Raw genomic sequence first — 19,680 nt, forward strand, 5'->3', positions numbered from 1 at the left:
CCCTTCCAGTTTCCATACACTCTCATCATCTCCTATTTTATGCGGTCATGGTTAAGCCACATCAACATTTTATGTTGATTTTTTTTATAGATATAATAAGACAAAAACTAAAAGTGATATAAAATATTAACATGGCTTAACGTGACTGCACAAATAGGAAAGGATAAGAATGTATGGGAACTGGAATGGTAGAGAAGCCAGGTCCTTTGGATTGAGTGAGAGAGAGATTTAGATAGGTGCTCTGCCAGGATCTATGAAATTTTCTCCGGACGACATTTCAGTTTATTTACAGGATTGCCACTCGGGTAATTTTAGCCAACTTTCTGGCTTCGTTTCCCTTTTCTCAAAGCCTAGCAGCCACAACACCATCTCTGGAATAGCATCGGCTCCTGCTTCCTAAAACCAAAACCACACCAACTGGCCTTTCTGTAATTCGAGAGCTTCGGTGAGATGAAGGAGAGGAGCAAGGAGATGGGCTCGAGTCGGCGAACGGCGGAAGAGATCTTCAGGGATTACAGTGGTCGGAGAACGGACGCCGTCCACGCCTTAACTAACGGTACTCCGATCTCTCTCTCTCTCCTCCGCTTCTCTCTCTTAGTTTCCTTTTGGTTTTGGAAATCTCTAACCTTTTGGGTGTTGTTGTTTTCTCATGTGGACAGAGAGAGAGGTCGAGCAAGGTTTCGTCCGTTTCGGTCAACTTGGGCTACCCCCAACGTCCGGTATCAATCTCTTCCTGGTTTTCGCTTTGATTTTTTTATGGAAGGTATGAGATTTCTTTAATCATACAATCAGCTTGCCCTTAATTATTCTTTCACTACATTTGACTGTTGTAGTCCTCTCTTAGCTAAGTGCATTGATTTGTCAAAGGACAAGGAACCAGATATTTGGAATGCTATCAAATTTGGGACTGGTACTTAACATCATGATTTAATTGAACATTCTACTTTAAAAATGACAGTTAGCGCAAAATGTTTATGTTCTGTGTCATGATTGGAGTGATATTTCAAATTCTTATCAAATATGGTTGCATGTGTTTGGCAGTTTTGGAGAATGTTGTGTTCGATGACCATAATCGTGAAATTGATTACTCAGAGAAATCTGTTACTGGCAAGTAATTTAAATTCTGGGGTTATTCAATTGAAAGTTTTAATTTGTAGTTTAGTTTAGTTTTTTATTTATTTATAATTTTGGTATTTTGTTTAGTGTTGGAATCTAAAGGTCTTCGCCTAAGCCGATCAAAGACAGAATATATGGAGTGCAAGTTCAGTGCAAATGGAGGCCAAAACGAGTTAGGGGTGAGAATCGGAGATCAAGAAATACCAAAGAGCGACTGTTTTCGTTACCTAGGATCTATCTTGCAAAAGAACGGAGAATTAGATGGAGATCTCAACCATAGAATACAAGCTGGATGGATGAAGTGGAAGAGTGCATCCGGCGTGTTATGTGACCGCCGTATGCCACTGAAGCTTAAGGGAAAATTTTATAGGACGGCAATAAGGCCGGCGATGCTGTATGGCACAGAATGTTGGGCGGTGAAACATCAACACGTACACAAAATGGGTGTAGCGGAGATGAGGATGCTTCGTTGGATGTGTGGGCACACAAGAAAGGATAAGATTAGGAATGAGGATATCCGGGGTAAAGTAGGAGTAGCCGAAATTGAAGGAAAGATGAGAGAAAATCGGTTACGGTGGTTTGGACATGTGCAAAGAAGGCCTACTGACGCTCCGATTAGAAGATGCGACGATGGGACAGAGGTTCAGGGCCGAAGGGGTAGAGGAAGACCTAGGAAAACTTTGGAAGAGACTCTAAGAAAAGACTTAGAGTACTTGGATCTAACGAAGGACATGACACAGGATCGAGCACAATGGCGTTCTAAGATTCATATAGCCGATCCCACTCAGTGACTTGGATTTTCCAAGTCTCCAACCGAGAAGTTTTCCTCACTCGGAAAATTAAGGGAACACTACCCCAACCTACATGCTCCACTCAGAAAGTTTCAACATACAAGCTTCAACAAAAGAAAATTCAAAGAACTTAGCGAAGAAGGCTTTGGTGTATTTAACACAATACGTTGAAATGAAGGAAAGCTTATTTATTGATATCCCCGATAAGCTACAAATATGTACATATACATGAGTCAAAATAAACACACAAGAGGGAGCCTTCACAAAGGTTGCTTAGGAGAAGTCTCAGCAGTCGGTAGAGCCCCAGAAAGAGAAGGCACCGGAGGGGGATCATTTGGAGCCTCAGTACTGGACAGAACCCTAGAAGGAGGAGGCATCAGAGGTTGATCATTTGGAGCTTCATTACGCGGTACAGCCCCAGAAGACGAAGGCAATAAATGCCTTTGGAACAAACCTACAAATCTCTGATGATCAAGTAAAACCTGACCATCAGTTTCCTTCATCTGGTCAAGCTTCCTCTTCATGTTTGTAGCATAGTCATGTGCGAGCCGGTGCAACTGTTTATTCTCATGCTTGAGCCCTCTAATCTCCTGTTTGAGACTCATCACTTCAGCCGCCAATGATTCAACTTGGCGGGTTCGAGCAAATAGGCGTTGGGCCATATTAGACACAGAACCTGCACACTGAACACTGAGAGCCAGCGAATCCTTAACAGCTAACTCATCAGACCGTTTGGAAAGTAGTCTGTTATCTTTGGGAGTGAGAAGGTTCCTGGCCACCACCGCAGCGGTCATATCATTCTTCATCACGGAATCCCCAACGGTAAGAGGACCAGTAGGGGAGACGAAGGATGGGCGCCATATGTTGTCTGGAGAAGGCGGGGCTGCCTCTTCAACAAGGTTCAAGTCAAAACGACGGTCGGAGGGGCCAGACATTTTCAAAGGTGTTGAAGAGAGAAGAGGTCGGACAAATCAAGATCTTAGAAGTGCAAGAATGAAGCTTCTACTGGTGGAGATTCAAGTGTGCTTTGGAACTTAATGTCAGCCCTTATAAAAATCTGCACTCGACGGAGCTTCAGAAATCGAAGAGGCGCCTGCTCAGAAATCGAAGAGGCGTTTGCTTTCTCAAAAGCTGGGCTGCTTAGAGATCACGAGGGTTGATCTCAGAAATCTAAGAGGCGTTTGCTTTCTCAAAAGTTGGGCTGCTCAAAGACCACGAAGGCTGGTCTCAGAAATTGAAGAGGCGCTCGCTTTCTCAAAAGCTGGGCTCCCCAGAGACCACGAGGGCCGATCTCAGAAATCGAAGAGGCACCTACTTTTCCAGCCTTGTCAGCACCTGTCACGCGCACACTCAGCTTTGCGGAAATTATGGGCATTCTGTCGAAGACTTCTGGGGAAGTAGAAAACACATGAATCTTACTGTTCAATCACCCACTTCCCACACGCAACAATAGCTCATGGGTACCACAGAAAACTTTGCCAAAGTTCTCTACTAAAGTCGAGCACGTGAAGCTTGCAGCTCCCACTACATCGCTCTGACCAAGAAGGGTAAAAGAATAGCAAAGAAACAGCACTAACAAAGTTTAGACCCATAAATTTTGAAGGTCTAGCTACCATATTATTACCCACAAGGGTAAAGGAACAGTACCACTGCTGGATAATTGGACAGTCCCTGTGTGTCAACCTCTGTGCTTCGTGGCAAGGTAGACTAGCAAACATGCCCAACCTTTACTCACATTCGAGAAAACACTCCCAATAAGATTGCTTGCTCCAAAATCGAAGAGGCACCGTCCTCCGAATCTCGAGAGCCAGACTCCCAACATGACTACTTTCTTAAAAATCGAAGAGAGGGTAAAGGAACAGTACCATTGCTGGATAATTGGAAAGTCCCTGTGTGTCAACCTCTGTGCTTCGTGGCAAGGTAGACTAGCAAACATGCCCAACCTTTACTCACATTCGAGAAAACACTCCCAACAAGATTGCTTGCTCCAAAATCGAAGAGGCACCGCCCTCCGAATCTCGAGAGCCAGACTCCCAACATGATTACTTTCTAAAAAATCGAAGAGACACTGCTCCCCGAATCTTCGAGAGCCAGACCCCCAGCGTGACTGCTTTCTCAAAAATCGATGAGGCATCGTTCTTCGAATCAATCGAAGAGGCGCTCGCTTTCTCAAAAGCTGGGCTGCTCAGAGACCACGAGGGCCGATCTCAGAAATCGAAGAGGCACCTACTTTTCTAGCCTTGTCAGCACCTGTCACACGCACACTCAGCTTTGCAGAAATTATGGGCATTCTGTCGAAGACTTCTGGTGAAGTAGAAAGCACATGAATCTTACTGTTCAATCACCCACTTCCCACACGCAACAATAGCTCATGGGTACCACAGATAACTTTGCCAAAGTTCTCTGCCAAAGTTGAGCACGTGAAGCTTGCAGCTCCCACTACATCGCTCTGACCAAGAAAGGTAAAAGAATAGCAAAGAAACAACACTAACAAAGTTTAGACACATAAATTTTGAAGGTCTAGCTACCATATTATTACCCACAAGGGTAAAGGAACAGTACCACTGCTGGATAATTGGAAACTCCCTGTGTGTCAACTTCTGTGCTTCGTGGCAAGGTAGACTAGCAAACATGCCCAACCTTTACTCACATTCGAGAAAACACTCCCAACAAGATTGCTTGCTCCAAAATCGAAGAGGCACCGTCCTCCGAATCTCGAGAGCCAGACTCCCAACATGACTACTTTCTCAAAATCGAAGAGAGGGTAAAGGAACAGTACCATTGCTGGATAATTGGAAAGTCCCTGTGTATCAACCTTTGTGCTTCGTGGCAAGGTAGACTAGCAAACATGCCCAACCTTTACTCACATTCGAGACAACACTCCCAACAAGATTACTTGCTCCAAAATCGAAGAGGCACCGCCCTCCGAATCTCGAGAGCCAGACTCCCAACATGATTACTTCCTCAAAAATCGAAGAGACACTGCTCTCCGAATCTCGAGAGCCAGACCCCCAGCATGATTGCTTTCTCAAAAATCGAAGAGGCATCGTTCTCCGAATCTCGAGAGCCAGATACCACAGACCACTTTTTCAAAGTGCTCTGACAGAGTTAAAACATGTGAAACTGACAGCTCCCACTACCGTGCTATGACCAAGCAGGGTAAAGGAATAGCATTACTACTTGTTAGGGAGACTCCTATATATGTCAACCTCCATCCCCAACGGACAGGCAGACCTGCAAAAATGCTCAACCCTTCATCATATCTGAGAGGGCACTCCCAACGAAGCCTTTCGAAATATTCAGCTTTCTTTCCCCCCGATAATACCTCTGCAAACAAGCTATACTAGAGCAAGAATATCTCATATCATCAGGGTTAAAAGCAAGAGTATCCCATATCATGCTTTTTCCCTGTCTTTTCCTTTGGCCTTGTTTTTACCTGCAAGACAAGGAGAAAGAGAGCAATCAGTCAGCACTTGGAATCAAGCTTCCAGCCAAGAACTGACTGCCTGGAACCCCTTACCTGATTACTTACCTGGCATTGCTCTCGAGTACTCATCTTCAACATCTTATGTTTCCAGGGAAGATTCTGCATCTGCTTGAGGAACAGATAGGGCAAGTGCGAAGGATACAAGGAAGCATGTGGAGACAAGCGTAACAGCACACGTGCCGATACATCCATTACTCTGTCAAAAGCAAAAGTATCCCATATCAGCAGGGTGGAACGTACTCTAGATTTGATGGACTTGTTTTGACCCTCAAATTCTTCAGTCGGCCTTATACTCTGGAGGAAACCAGAAAACCCTCCAGCTCAGTTCAAGAATAAGCCTGTGGAAAGTTACTTCTTCAAAAGCAAAAGTATCTCATATCATCTCTTCTCATTTTTCTTCTCTTTATCCTTCATGCTGCTGCAAGATGGGGAGAAGGTGAACAATCAGTCGGAGCTCTGATTGCTTACCTTGTCTGTCACCTCTTTCAGCAGACCCCCTAGCTCGGCGACTTGGGGGACTCCTACTACATGGTTTGTATCGCGCTTGACCAAGCCTGAAACTACAAGTAAGCTTCAAGTGAAATTGATACATTACCTTGTGCATCTCCACCAGTTAAAGATACCACCCCTGGATGGAGGAAGAGTACTTCCAGAGAAGATGCCACATCTACCTATGAGACAGATAAGGCAAGTCAAGACGACTCCACACTCCGATACTTAGAAGTTTCGTGATTACGAGATCATTCTCCCACAATATTTCTTAATGTCATTTGTACTAAATCATTCACTTGTACTCACTAAAGGAGAGCTTGAACCTATGTACTTGTGTAAACCCTTCACAATTAATAAGAACTCTTCTATTCCGTGGACGTAGCCAATATGGGTGAACCACGTACATCTTGTGTTTGCTTTCCTATCTCTATCCATTTATATACTTATCCACACTAATGACCGGAGCAATCTAGCGAAGATCACAAAAAGCGACCGTTTTCGCTACCTAGGATCTATCTTGCAAGAGAACGGAGAATTAGATGGAGATCTCAACCATAGAATACGAGCTGGATGGATGAAGTGTTAGAATGCATCCGGCGTGTTGTGTGACCGTCGTAGGCCACTGAAGCTCAAGGGAAAATTTTATAGGACGGCAATAAGGCCAGCGATGTTGTATGGCACAGAATGTTGGGCGGTGAAGCATCAACACGTACACAAAATGGGTGTAGCGGAGATGAGGATGCTTCGTGGGATGTGTGGGCACACGAGAAAGGATAAGATTGGGAATGAGGATATCCGAGGTAAAGTAGGAGTAGCCGAAATTGTAGGAAAGATGAGAGAAAATCGGCTCCGGTGATTTGGACATGTGCAAAGAAGGCCGAATGACGCTCCGGTTCGAAGATGTGACTACGGGACAGAGGTTCAGGGCCGAAGGGGTAGAGGAAGACCTAGGAAAACTTTGGAAGAGACTCTAAGAAAAGACTTAGAGTACTTGGATCTAACGGAGGACATGACACAAAACCGAGCGCAATGGCGTTCTAGGATTCATATAGCCGACCCCACTTAGTGGGAAAAGGCTTTGTTGTTGTTGTTGTTGTTTGGTATTTTGTTTGTGTTTGATTATATTGAATTCGGATTTCAGTGAACTTATGTTTGGGTTTGATATTTTCCTACAGGTCGTGATTGAGGGAGCTTGAAATGGCAATTGGATTTCATCGTCGTTGGTAAGGAAGACCCTTCCAGCATCTTCCATTTTGTTCCATCGCTTTTCTGCTTCTCTTCCTCCCTCTTTCTCCTCACTCATTTGATATACTTCAACTTCTCATTCTTCATGATTCAGACTTTCAGCTATATCGATTAGTACTGAGTGAAGTACGAGTGGCAATAGAGAATAATGTGAAAAGATTTGTTACGAGTTAAAGGTGAATCCGAGGTAAGTTGCTGTCCAGTTTTTTCGATGAGGTTTTCCGAGTTTCCGGCAAGTTTCTTATTTAATTTTCATTGTTTTTGCAAGGAACCAGAGCAGGTCCAGCTTACGGGGAAGGCCATGAGGCAGCACAGAGGAAAATCCTTCCCGCCTCTTCCATACTCTTAAGTTCGCAACCTCTGCCACTTCCAGCTCTGGACTCGGATCCAAAGCCCTCATGTGTAGATTCCCTCACACTTCTCCCTCTCTCATTTCCATGCTAATCATTCCAATTTTCATTTTTGTGTCGAATTCTAAATTTTAGAATCAGGGTTTAGATTAGAACCATGTGTTACGCATTTGGGATTTTGAGTACAGTTAGTATTTCATGTTTTCCCTCTTTTTTTTTTAGAGATAATAAACTGCTATTAAGCTGTTTTGGTAGTGATTAGAACTTCCTTTAGAAATAATGAATCAAGTGATAGAGAGATAAGCTAATCGAAACAGTTCAAATATGAAGGAAAAAAGGTTTTGCATTTTTAAGGTTTCAATTTTTTTGAAGTTTGGAGGCTTATGTCAATCTATAACAATTGTTTGAATGGTTGTATATAAGTACGCATTATACATTCAATTGAGCCGTTGATGCATGTGTGCCAACGAATTTTGAAGAGTTCGGCTTGGTTTTCACTCTTTGGTCTTTAACATGAAAGGTGAGGCACCTGTTCGTTAACTAATTGAGTCCCTTCTCCAAGTTTTTAGTATATATTGGGTCACTTTAATTTGCTTTTATGAGCACATCTGTGACTAAAGAAAATTTAAGTTGTCAAGTTCCCAAAATGTCCAAGGATATATCAAGTTTAACAAGTCACGAACTGTGATCAATCGAAATGCAGTGAAATTAGGGATTTTACACTAAAAAACTCAGTTAAGTTTAGACCATAGGATTAGCATTTTGCACATGTGAGTATCATTAACCTGCTCATTTTATTTTTCTGGATAAGAAACACTCAATGGTAGAACAATGAAAGCAGTAGTGGCACTCCCCATAAACTGTCATTGAAGGGAGAAGACATTGTACAAAAACAAAGTTTATGTAATATTTATATATGTGAGATCTTTGCTGCCATAGTTTTTACTTGCTATATATATTGGGTCATAGTGGATAGCTGGGATAACCTCACAATTAATATGTTTTCTTCTTCTATATAATCAATTCTATAGCTGTTGTTTTTTCCCGATCCATATTTGCATTCTACATGTTATCTTTGTGACTGACTTATCAAGTCACTAAGCAGCAAGCGGATGTGCCGTTTTTAATTTTAGTCAAGGGGAACAAACTAATGGTCTAAGAGATTGCCTAAATGGATCCTGGAATGGTAAAAAATGCATAAAAGTTTGAAATAAATTGAGATCCAATATTATGAGTTGATTATCAGTACCATACATAAAACAAAGGAGTTCTTCTTGATTCAAAGGTGAACCATTTCATGAAATTATGATATTCTGAACAATGAATTTGTGTTTTCAGTTAAACAAGAAGCTAAAGCGCAATCAAAGGATTTGTCGACCTATTGTGGAAGGTGAGATGCCAACTTTGTTTCCCAATACTTATCTTTTATGGAAATTTTAATATTTTATATTTTGAAACTCTAAACTGATTGTCCTTCACATGTTTTATGTAAATAGTGACACATCTATGTACAAATGCTTACAATCAGTTCATCAAAATCTTGGTTATTTAAATTCTTAAGAGATGCCTATGTTCATTTGTGATTTTGTTGCCCTGTGTTTTACTTTGTTGGTTGGCAAGAAGCATGTCCAGATGATTCAATTTATTCTTATACTTTCTATGACAAAGCAATCCTTTGCAGTCCTTTTGTATCAAGGTTTTTTTTTATTATTTATTTTTTTTTTTTTATAATCTAGTGTGCTACGTGCAATTACATATGTGTGAGAGACTTTTTAAATTAGACGCATTACGCACTTCTTACGGATTTTATAACGTCAGATTCTCTAGTTGTTTTAAATTTGGGCTTCCATTTGGTTGAGCATCCTTTTCTCCAAAAGGTAACATTGTTTCTAATGCCTAATCAAAGTTTTGATTTCTTGGGTCATTACAATTTATGTAGTTTTGTAAAGAGAAATTGTTTACAACTGCAAACAACTGCCAGATTTTATTTTGAAGTCTGAATATGCCAATAGAACCATATAATTATAATAGTTGGGACAGTTACCGTAAATCTTTTTGTGACGTTTTTTAATGGATATATTATTCCATTGTTTTCAGGGGATGGACAGAAGTCCCCGGCAGCAATCTCTTTGTGATCATTGCTGGGAAAATATCGTGGTCATTTTGAGTTCGGATTTAGCTAGCATGTGGTAAGCGTTTCTTTTCCGATTACTTTCATTTGTTTATTTGTGAATCAATAACTTTTTTAGGAATAATGAATGTCACAATTGCTGATAAATTGATACTTTGTTCGGAGCTTGAATTGTAGATCTGTGCAAGCTATCCATATATGGATCAATGCTATGGACTCTTCTCAACCTATGGACCTCAAATTTCAATGCGTCTTCCATCATTTATCCTACCTCACTATGTATGGAGCTATTACATTTGCAATCATATTAATTCCTTGAAAACAATATTTTTATTTCTCTGTAAACTACTAATTTTGGAATATACTATCGTTTCCTTGCCAGTACATTAAAATGAAAATATGAAAAGTAGTCTCAATCTCGCCCGGGGGTGTTGTAGGCCGATTTGATGCTACGAGGCACTTCGTTTAGGGCTATTTGAGGGAGAGAGGTGTTGGTTGTCTGAGACAAGGGGTTTCAGGTTAGGGAACCAAAACGTTCAGTTTCGTCATGTTCATTGTACAATGTCTTTTCATGTCAGCTCAGTTGAATGTATATAAAAACGAAGTTGCATATCTTACCGACCTCATTCACTCATCTATCCCTCTCTTCATTTATGATTGTGTTGAATTTATTCAGGTAAAATGTATCTTATTCATGCTGTTGAAGGTGATGCATTCAAGTCCCGCATCAACGCACGGGAACATTTTTTAGTTTGCCCTATTTTAACATAGAATATATACTGTTATTGTCAATAGCTGCCTTGGTTTTGGCCTCATGCAATAATATCTACTTGAAGCTTAAAAGAAAACATAAAAACGCAGGCCAACAGGTGAGCAAGTTTTCCATGATCATACAGAGAAGAGCTGACCGATACTTCCGCGACGGTGAGGCCAATTTTAACACCTAAGTCAAGGATGAAACTTAATTATGTTATCAGTGTCTTTATTGAGGTCTAGTCAGCCTTGATCAAGAGTTGCTGTTAGTTCTGGGTTCTGAAGGTCAGCCTCATCAGCAGCAATAACTGGATGCGATCTGTGTCGCGGTGGAAACACTAGCTAGAAGAAACAAGGAAGAAAACATAATGAGAGAGGTTGGTTCTTTTCTTCAACTCCATGCAAAGGTAATGAGCATGGAGCCTGAAAATATTGTGCCAACTTGATCCGAGGGACTGAAGGGCCACGAAAATCTATAGTTCACAGTGTTCAAGAACGCAAACCACGAAACCAGTCAAAAGCAGAGACTTATCAGCCAGAGATCCCATGAAAGAGGCTTCAAGAAAATCCATGTATTTTTTATCATGTTATTTATTGGGAAGAAGTTTATATGTAATTTTGGGATGAAAATTCACAACTCATTAACCATTTGAAGCAATTTCTTTGCAGTCTCTCCATCTGCATAACGTGTTGGAGTAGCACACAGATAGTACATTTAATTGTTAATTAATAAGGAACCAAAAGCCTCTGCAGGTTCCGTTTACCTTTGACCCGATCAAAGTAATAATTTTTTTTTTTTTTTTTTTGAAAAAACAATATTATCTATACTAAGGAAAGGGAGTGGGGTTAGTCTCACAATAAACTAGCAATATTGTGGTTCAAATTCATCTATGGTGAGAATCGAATCTAAGATATCTCACTTACAAGTGAAGAAAAATAGACTGTAGTACTTAGTAGCAGTAAGTGTTTTTAAAACACAAAAAAAAGGACATTAATACTAAGGTCAATTTTGTTTTGAATCTCCAATTGCTAAAATGTCACATAAAAAAATTAATCTACATGTTACACTAGATTATGCACAAGGTTTTAGGTTCGATTCTCGTTAAAAACGAATTTAAACCACATATTGTAGTGCTAGCTTGAAATATGCACGTTTGTTTTTCTAAGTGTAGCCGACTAAACTCTTTGGTTGAAGATGGTGCTTTACCGTAGTGGCGAAAAGCAACAATGTGCACCATAGTGCCGATTTAATCCTCACTAATCCCACTACCCTTAACATTTTTTTTTTTATGGGACTACCCTTAACATTTGTTAAAATTCAGTAAACTAGGAGAATTTTTTTTTATTTTTTCTTAATTTTATTATTAAGAGGGAAAATGGTTCGAAACTATTACAATAATTTAGAGAGTAGGAATTTCAAACCTGGAACGCATGGGTAAAACCCCATCAGCTTATCTACATTAGAAACATGCAAGTTTGGATCTCCTTTACTCGACTAGAATTTCAAATTTTTATTACCACAGACAAATTATTAGATTATAATATTGATTTTCGAATTTTGTTTTCTTTAATTCCTTGTTCTTTTTTGCTTAATTGTTGTGCATAATCGTTATATTAATCTAGAGCTTTGTAGTTTTACGTTCACGAAAAGCAAATCATAGAATTGCCTAAAAATGCAAGCACTTTACAAAGACAACGTAAAACTAATTAGAAACGCGAGACCAAATTGTGCTCATCCAAACCAGGCAAGTACTGAAAGGGTTCAGGGTTAAGAGAGAAGATGAAGAACCAACAACGTCGTTTCAAAAATCACTACTACGAAATAAACGAGATGCAATCGTTTCACTAATTAATCCATACATGTACAAGTTAACTACTTCATATCAAGAATATCTTCCGCATAAAAACAGCAAGAACACGAAGCAAAAGAAAAGAGCGATCGAGCATCACCTAATCCACGTAGAATTACTAACACAACCGCACACTGTAAATGGAATAACACGAATCCAATTGCAAATTACTCTTCCCTTGTTGCAGGATCCATCCCAGTTGAAGGGCTGTCCGCAAAATACTCTTGGTGCTTCACATTGACGCCATGCTGCTCAATTGAGAATAACAAGATGAGCACTTTAGTTAAACGAAATCAGTTTCAAAATCTAATTAGGGCCAGGCAATCTAGATTGAGCTATTCTAAAACTGAACACGAGACTTTACTAATATTGAAGATTCTATGAATCCCACGCTTCTACCAAAAACGTACAAAATGCAGGAATAATATAGAAGAGAACAAAAAACACACCATTTGTAAGTTCAAAAGGCTCTCCAGTTTTGAAAGAAATAGAGGAATACTGAGGTGCATGAAAAAGGTAGCCTATCAAGCTAAAGTAATTCGAAAGAGTGTAGTCATTACCTCACGCAATGCCCTTGACAGGTCTTCCATCGTCAATATTAAACGCTTATCCTGTTGCAACATTAAAGTTAAGACGACATGTGATTAAAATTTAGATAAACATAAACACACATCTCACCAGAACAATGATTGGAGTACCTTTTGTTGTTTGTCTCTTTTGTCTTTGACTACAGAAGCCTGTCTCGCTTTGCATTGCCTGTTTAGCGGCATAAGCATGTAAATATCTTCCCCAATTGTAATACCTTATACACTGGCTAACTACAAGTACAACAACCTACGAATATAACTAATTAATACCGGACCAACAGCCTACTAGTGCAATTATACATTTCTTGTCCAATATTCGACAAATCATAAATGTGAGCTTGTGCCATGAGGCAAGAGGTGAATAATTTAGTGACTTACTGAAGAGCATCAGTTGCAACCTCAGAAACAAACTTTTGCGTGGCGACAGCTACCAGCCTGATTCTGCGAGTGGAGTAAAGTACACACTTCAGCATACAAGTACAGTTAGCACAAATTTGAAACCGCTAATTGGAACGAAGGCTAGGAAGCAAACGAACGAATGTACAACATAGATACAGTTCCCGCACCAAACGAAAATAAGGAAACAGATCACAGACAACAATGAGAGTTCATACCAGTTACAAACTCTACCTACAGCTTAATTCACATAGCATGAGTATCTAAAGAACTACAACTCTGAAATTTTCGAACAGAAACATACTGTACACTTAACAAAATCAAATCATACTTGACAAAATCAAATTATTAATCTCACAACCCTAACGGCAACTGAAAACTCAACTGAGCAAATTGCAAATCGTCCCAAAATTTGAAATTGGAACAAGTACCTACAATCGAACGTCGGGGCACTGGAAGCCGCTCTTGGCCAAGTAATGCTCCACGAGCTCGTCGGGTATCTGAAAGCAGAAAAAGTCAGGATTTCGATTTCGATTTGATCGGAATTTGAAGGAAAAAATAAGATTCGAAAGTAGGGTTTTACGGTGGGGGCGTAGTCCATCAAGGAGGCGAGGAAGTCGGTGAGGGCGGCGTCATCGTCGTGCTTTCCGCCGTCGCTCGGTTGCTGGTTCTGGTTTTGAGTTGGGTTCTGGTTCATCTTCTTTCCTTCTCTCTCTCCAAAATACGATCTTTCCTGATGAGTCTTCGACTCTGATTTCCAGATTTATTGGCCTATTTTATAAACAAGTAATTTATTCAACCGGGTCGGGTTGTACCTATTTCCTCATCCAACTATCCGTTTTGGTTACTAGTACGACAGACTGTGCAGCAGGGAAAATGATCTTTTCCGGATCCCTTCCACTTAATCTACTAAGTTTGAAAATTCAAACTATTGAAATTTGATTCAATGGTTATAAATAGGGACTTATTTTAAAAGTTATAATAACTTTAACCAGTTTGATCAAATTTCAATGGCCCGAATCTCTGGACTTGATGGATTAAGAGGAAGGGATACGGAGATGATCCCTTTCCATGTAGTAGTACCCAATAGGACTGTAGGATGTGTTCCAAACTTCCAACCAGCCGGTTTAAAAGTGCTTTTCCAAAACAACCTTACTCCAAAAAAATAGCAGCAGCTACAGCTAAATCCAATCACAAATGAACATGTGTGCAACAAGTGAATTGGAAACTATGGTTGAACACATGTCCACCTATGATTAATGGTTCATCAGCTGATGCTATTATTTCAGCAATCTTTCTAAAGAACGGTTTTAGGACATATTTGTCACAACTTCTGAAAGCTAAAAGTGTTTTCTATCAACTAAAAGGCTTTTAACTACGTTTGACAACATAGTGTTTGAGTAGTAAAATTGTTTATTTGAAAAAAAACCATCATCTAGCATCTTCAACTCCCAAGTGCTCTTTTAGGAAGCATTTAAACTTTTAATGAGAATTTCAACGTGTTTATAACAAAAGCGCTTACAAGCAAATGCTGCTTGCAGTCCCACGTAGAAAGTCTCAAACAAGAAGTGCATCAATCTTTTGAATAAAAATCCAAGTGTGCTTGCAACTAATAAGCTTTTGTTAATTATTTTAAAAACACTTCCAAACAAAAACACGAGCTCTTATGTCACCCAAATAAGAGAAGCAACACAGATGAATATTTTGAGGTACTAATACCAATTCTATAAAAATCTGAGGATCGGACTTTGCTATTAATCCCAGGTTGCAAGGGACCAAGATACACACTGATAAATCAAGTGAATGAAAAGTAGCGGCCACCCTCTTCCAGCCAAACTTTTAACATGTTCAGCTGGGGAAGAAATTATTGAACAAGTAAATCTCTACTTTTCACACGTTATTAAAAAAAACCCCCGATGTAATCTTCGTATCAAGATTCCGGTTAACAGAGAAAAACCAGGATCTTCACGAAAAAGACTTAGACACCTTTACATCACACTCTGCAGTCTGCACTGACGAACCAAAAAAAATGAAGGGGGCACTACGCGTCTACTTCTTCTGGGTATAACGCTGGATCCCTTGGACATCTACGATCCCAGGAGGGAAGACAGGATCAGTAGCTGCTGTAACGGCAACATTTGCCACGGAGGTGACATTCACTGGAGGAGTAAAGAGAGGCCCAACAAGCGGAAGCTGGCTCAGAGGTCTTGTATATTGAAATAGCTGCAGTCATATGTTTGAATATAAATCAGATGATGTATCTTTTTCTCAAGTGGAGGACTAAATGCAGAATATATGAAGAACTACAACTATACCATCTCAAGTGGATAACCAATTACACCGAGAGGTAACTTTACGCTGCCAACGCTTCGAGTCCCATAAATAAATCCAGGCCTCAAAATCATTCCTGAAAATGGCATTTGCAGTGTTATACAATAGAAGTGTCCAATATTGTAAGAAACATAAGCCATATAACTAATGCTTCAGTGTCACATGCTTGGTTTCAAGAAAAGTAGTAACTTAATGTTTTAAGAAGATATTGATTGAAATTAATGAGACAAGATGTAACCGATGGATAAACAAATTCTCAGATCTTAGCTATCACTCGAAAAAATGATGAAAGAGTAAGAAACCTCACCTCCATAAGGGAATTTGGTTAGTAGCTCTGTCTCTGCAGCTCTCTAGGTTGACAAGATACAGCAAAGGATTTTGTGTCAGATAAGATTAGACATGCTAAGCATTACAAGCAGACTCATTATGCTAATTCTTCCAGCAGCCACTAAAAACTAGCGACCAACCTACAAGTAAACTCAAACAAAGCATGGTACCTTTCCCTCATAATATCCCCGCAATAAGTAATTTGCCAAGCCAAAATCAGCAGCAGAGATATAAACAAATCTTTTCACACCTGCGGATCAACGCCAATTGTTTAACAAGTAAGCCAAAGAAGTAGCCCGATACAAGAAAAATAAAACATATATATGTATATATACCTTGTTCAGCGGCAGCTCTAATTGCATTGATGTTAGCAGTCCCATTAATCTTATACATGTAAGAATTGGAGCCAAACCCACCAACACAGGATATCTAGGACAAGAAACCATATTAGGAAAAGGAACCAAACATCTGATCCATTAAATGAAAGCTAAGCATGAAGAACAAAGGGATAGACAGTTTTCATTCTATACAATAAGCACATTCTGAACCAAAATTTGAAGAAGGGGGGAGTGGAAGGACAATATATCACATGGTTAGAGAATATGTCAGTGTGTGCATGTGTCTTTACTACGTATTGGCAGATGGGAATAAGGTTAAACGGAGCATTATGGGACTTCATACCACAGACGTGACACCATCAAGGGCATCCTTCCATGACTCAGGCGATAGAAGGTTTCCTGAAAATGGAAATACTTTTAAAGGGTGTCCTACATTAAAAAAAAGAAATTACGGGTCGTCAATAAAATATTATTGCAAGAAAGTAAACCTTGATGCCAGGTCATACTGTCGGCCCATGAATCATGTAATTTTGACCTACCAGACCTGAGAAAGAAAAAAAATGAGATAGCACTAGAAGTGAGGTTCCAATATCGAATCAACAAAAAAAATCAAATAAAAGGTGATACAATCATCGATGTATAAAGTTTTCCTTATCGTGTATGCAAAAGAATTAGGTAAAATGATCTTCGAGTTGGAAACAATTACTTCAGTGTCTGATAGTACTGTGTTCTTATATAGCATACAAGCATTGAGATGGGTACAGGCCTAAACTGATCAACACTAATGAACAATTCATTGCCATCAACTTAACACCAGCATGCAGATACCAACCACCAAATACATAAAGACGAGTTATACCTGCTAAGGCTGGCGACAGACAAGCCCCGGTCCAATGCTTCTCTACAAACATGTGAGCCAACAAATCCATTTCCACCCAAGACAAGCAACTGTATTAAGAAGCTTAGAAGTCAACAAACACAACACTATAGCATAGAGATAAAAAATAAAAATACAACAAAGCCTTTTCCCATTAGGTGGGTTCGGCTGACACTATAGCATAGAGAAGACAATAAAATTATATCACAAAATAACAGTTTCAAACTTTCAATGCTTTTGAAACAAGATAGTACCTTCTCAGTTGGCGGAGGGGGAGTGTTTACAGTCTCTGCTTCCTCAACTTTGAAGGGTTCATCAACCTTATCAGAGTCTGTTGTCAGATACCTACCATTCTTCGGTGCATCCGATACACTGAATTTACAGAAATCAGGAAGTAAGGAAAACCCAATTCTCCTCTTAACTATCTTTATTTTATTCATTTTTCAACCATAAATTCAACCACAAATTCAACAATGTAGAACAACCCATAGCAGCACAAATAATCCGAAAACCGAAATAAAAATATCCATGAACCCAGATGATCAAATTTCGTATAGAACCCCAAATACAGAACTATAAAAAAAAATTAAAAACAATAAAAAAAATTAAAAAAAACCTAATAGTCTAAGATCCCAATTAGTAAATTTAAGGTTTTTGCATTAGTTTCCCAATTCCCACGCTTTCTCGACAGCGAAACACTCACTGCATAATAATTCGATAAACAACAGCACCAATAGATTCAATACCAAAAAAGAACCACAAACACATTCAAAACCATAAATTAGCAGTGCACTGAGTGCAGGTATACAAATTGAGTATTAATTCCAATTTTATATAATAAAAAAAAATTGAAATAAAAAACTTACAAGAGCCTGGGAAGTGATGATCTTGTATGGATCAACCGCGAGACGACCGTCCTCATTTTTTCGAATTCGCGGTTACACACAGTCCCCTTTTTCTAGGGTTTCTTGAATTTTGGTTCTTCAATTTGCTTTCTCGGAGAATGCCCGGAGCGCAAGTAACCGGAAAGTCTGTAGCTTCTTCTTTTACAGACAACAAGTTTGGTTTAAAGAAAGAGAGAACAGATGGCGCGCAACTGTGGAGACAAGTGGTTCGTGCAAGGCCTCAGGGAAAACGCAACGTGTACACGCTCACACCTCAAACTTTGTGTTTCACTTTCACGCGGCGCGAATATGGTTTTTTTTTTTTCAATTCAACGGTTCCTTCTTTATTACTGTAATATCATTTGATTTGTAAATTTTATTCATAAATGTATTCTCTTTGATATTATCTTTTAATTAAACTACTCTGATTTATTTACTAGAATTTAGAAGTGTAAGAGAACGGATACACTGCATGTGACCACTTGGTCTAACCTAAATTCGACTTCTCGAACCACAACTCGCAATTGTACAATCTCATAAACAAAGCACCTTAGTCTCCCTGTAGTTTCACACTCGTAACTTTGATTTCAATCAACCAATGTCTGCATAGATGGGCTACTTTTCAAGATGGATCTACCTAAGTTCTTCTGGCCCAAGACCTTCTTGGTTAGTAAACTGGCCCAATTTTCTTTGGATTCTCATTTTCTGGCCTTGAAAACCTTGTTGCTTAGTATACACTGGCCTGGATTTTGAGCCAAGCTGAGACGGGCTGAAATTTTGAGCCCAATATTGTTTTGAGAGGAGTATGGCTCCTTAAGTCTGAGGAGGAGTTCCTTTGTGTTTATAGTTGGAATTGTTTATATCATAAACACTTTGATACAACAGCGAGAACTTGGATACAATAGAAAGTGTTAAGTTTGTGACATTTGCTAGATTACTCCGATCACTAGTGTGGATAAATATGTAAATGGATAGAGACTGGGAAGTAAACACAAGATGTACATGGTTCACCCAGATTAGCTACGTCTACGAAGTAGAGGAGTTCTCATTAATTGTGAAGGGTTTACACAAGTACATAGGTTCAAGCTCTCCTTTTGTGAGTACTAGTGAATGATTTAGTACAAATGACATTAGGAAATTGTGAGAGAATGATCTCCTTTTATAGAAGAGAGTTTCTAGCTTTGTTCTGACATTGACACGTGTTGTGTTGTGATTGGCTTCTGATGTTACACGTGTCGCGATATGATTGGCTTCTAATGTCGACAAGTGTCGCGCTGTGATTGGCCTCCTGGTTAGAAGGAAACTCTTCTGGATCATTGACGGTATAACATTAACCGGTGCTCGGTAGTTTCGGGATTGATCAAGTATGGTTCAAACAAAAACTAAAGTTGTTTAGTCAGTCAACTGTGGCAAATAAATAGACGACTCATAGTGCTTTTATCGAATCTGTCCATTGAGGAGCCAAATTAATTCTTATTGTTTTCAGTTCCTGCATTTGATTGCAACAAAGATTATGGAGGTGAACCTTTCTATTAAGTACTTATATTGTAACCAATGGAAGTTCTTCTCGGCACATTTACTTCAGAGCGAAAGGTTAAGATTTAACTAACTGATAATTTAGTTAAAGCTCAACGGTTTACTCTTAAAAAATAATGTGCAGATAAGCCAAGCTCTTGTAACCAAATCTCAAAAATTGAACACTTTATTAAAAGAGGCATTCAATAG

General features: G+C 39.4%; 3 protein-coding genes across 12 annotated transcripts; 1 reads left to right on the forward strand and 2 right to left on the reverse strand.

The window, feature by feature from the left end:
* Positions 1-219: 219 nt before the first annotated feature.
* On the forward strand, positions 220-11,023 carry LOC103449065 (uncharacterized). 10 transcript variants are annotated; one of them, XM_070827171.1, is made up of 12 exons: positions 317-556; positions 660-719; positions 1,042-1,107; positions 7,062-7,109; positions 7,226-7,318; positions 7,400-7,533; positions 8,820-8,871; positions 9,300-9,358; positions 9,579-9,670; positions 9,790-9,891; positions 10,050-10,130; positions 10,289-11,023. In XM_070827171.1, the coding sequence occupies exons 1-4, from the start codon at positions 451-453 to the stop codon at positions 7,070-7,072; spliced, it is 243 nt and encodes an 80-aa protein (XP_070683272.1). In that variant the 5' UTR covers positions 317-450; the 3' UTR covers positions 7,073-7,109; positions 7,226-7,318; positions 7,400-7,533; positions 8,820-8,871; positions 9,300-9,358; positions 9,579-9,670; positions 9,790-9,891; positions 10,050-10,130; positions 10,289-11,023. The 10 variants fall into 10 exon arrangements, with proteins under 10 accessions (XP_070683271.1, XP_070683265.1, XP_070683266.1 ...); XM_070827164.1 differs by lacking the exon at positions 9,300-9,358 and having other exon boundaries at positions 310-556; positions 660-763; positions 10,289-10,572; XM_070827165.1 differs by lacking the exons at positions 9,300-9,358; positions 10,050-10,130 and having other exon boundaries at positions 310-556; positions 660-763; positions 10,289-10,572.
* A 1,139-nt stretch (positions 11,024-12,162) lies between these two features.
* LOC103449066 (transcription initiation factor TFIID subunit 10) lies at positions 12,163-13,964 on the reverse strand. Its single transcript, XM_008388340.4, has 6 exons — positions 13,782-13,964; positions 13,634-13,698; positions 13,181-13,243; positions 12,914-12,971; positions 12,776-12,826; positions 12,163-12,463 (listed from the first exon to the last, which is right to left on the reverse strand). The coding sequence occupies exons 1-6, from the start codon at positions 13,893-13,895 to the stop codon at positions 12,383-12,385; spliced, it is 432 nt and encodes a 143-aa protein (XP_008386562.1). The 5' UTR covers positions 13,896-13,964; the 3' UTR covers positions 12,163-12,382.
* Positions 13,965-14,898: 934 nt separating this feature from the next.
* Positions 14,899-18,169, reverse strand: LOC103423110 (uncharacterized protein At1g32220, chloroplastic-like). The gene is made up of 10 exons (XM_008361176.4): positions 17,938-18,169; positions 17,326-17,443; positions 17,054-17,142; positions 16,683-16,738; positions 16,538-16,593; positions 16,192-16,285; positions 16,027-16,106; positions 15,837-15,879; positions 15,514-15,605; positions 14,899-15,421 (listed from the first exon to the last, which is right to left on the reverse strand). Exons 1-10 carry the CDS (start codon positions 17,991-17,993, stop codon positions 15,248-15,250), a joined length of 858 nt encoding a protein of 285 aa, XP_008359398.3. The 5' UTR covers positions 17,994-18,169; the 3' UTR covers positions 14,899-15,247.
* Positions 18,170-19,680: the final 1,511 nt, after the last annotated feature.

Source organism: Malus domestica, chromosome 08, assembly GCF_042453785.1.
Source record: "Malus domestica chromosome 08, GDT2T_hap1".
In the NCBI taxonomy this organism is placed as follows: domain Eukaryota; kingdom Viridiplantae; phylum Streptophyta; class Magnoliopsida; order Rosales; family Rosaceae; genus Malus; species Malus domestica.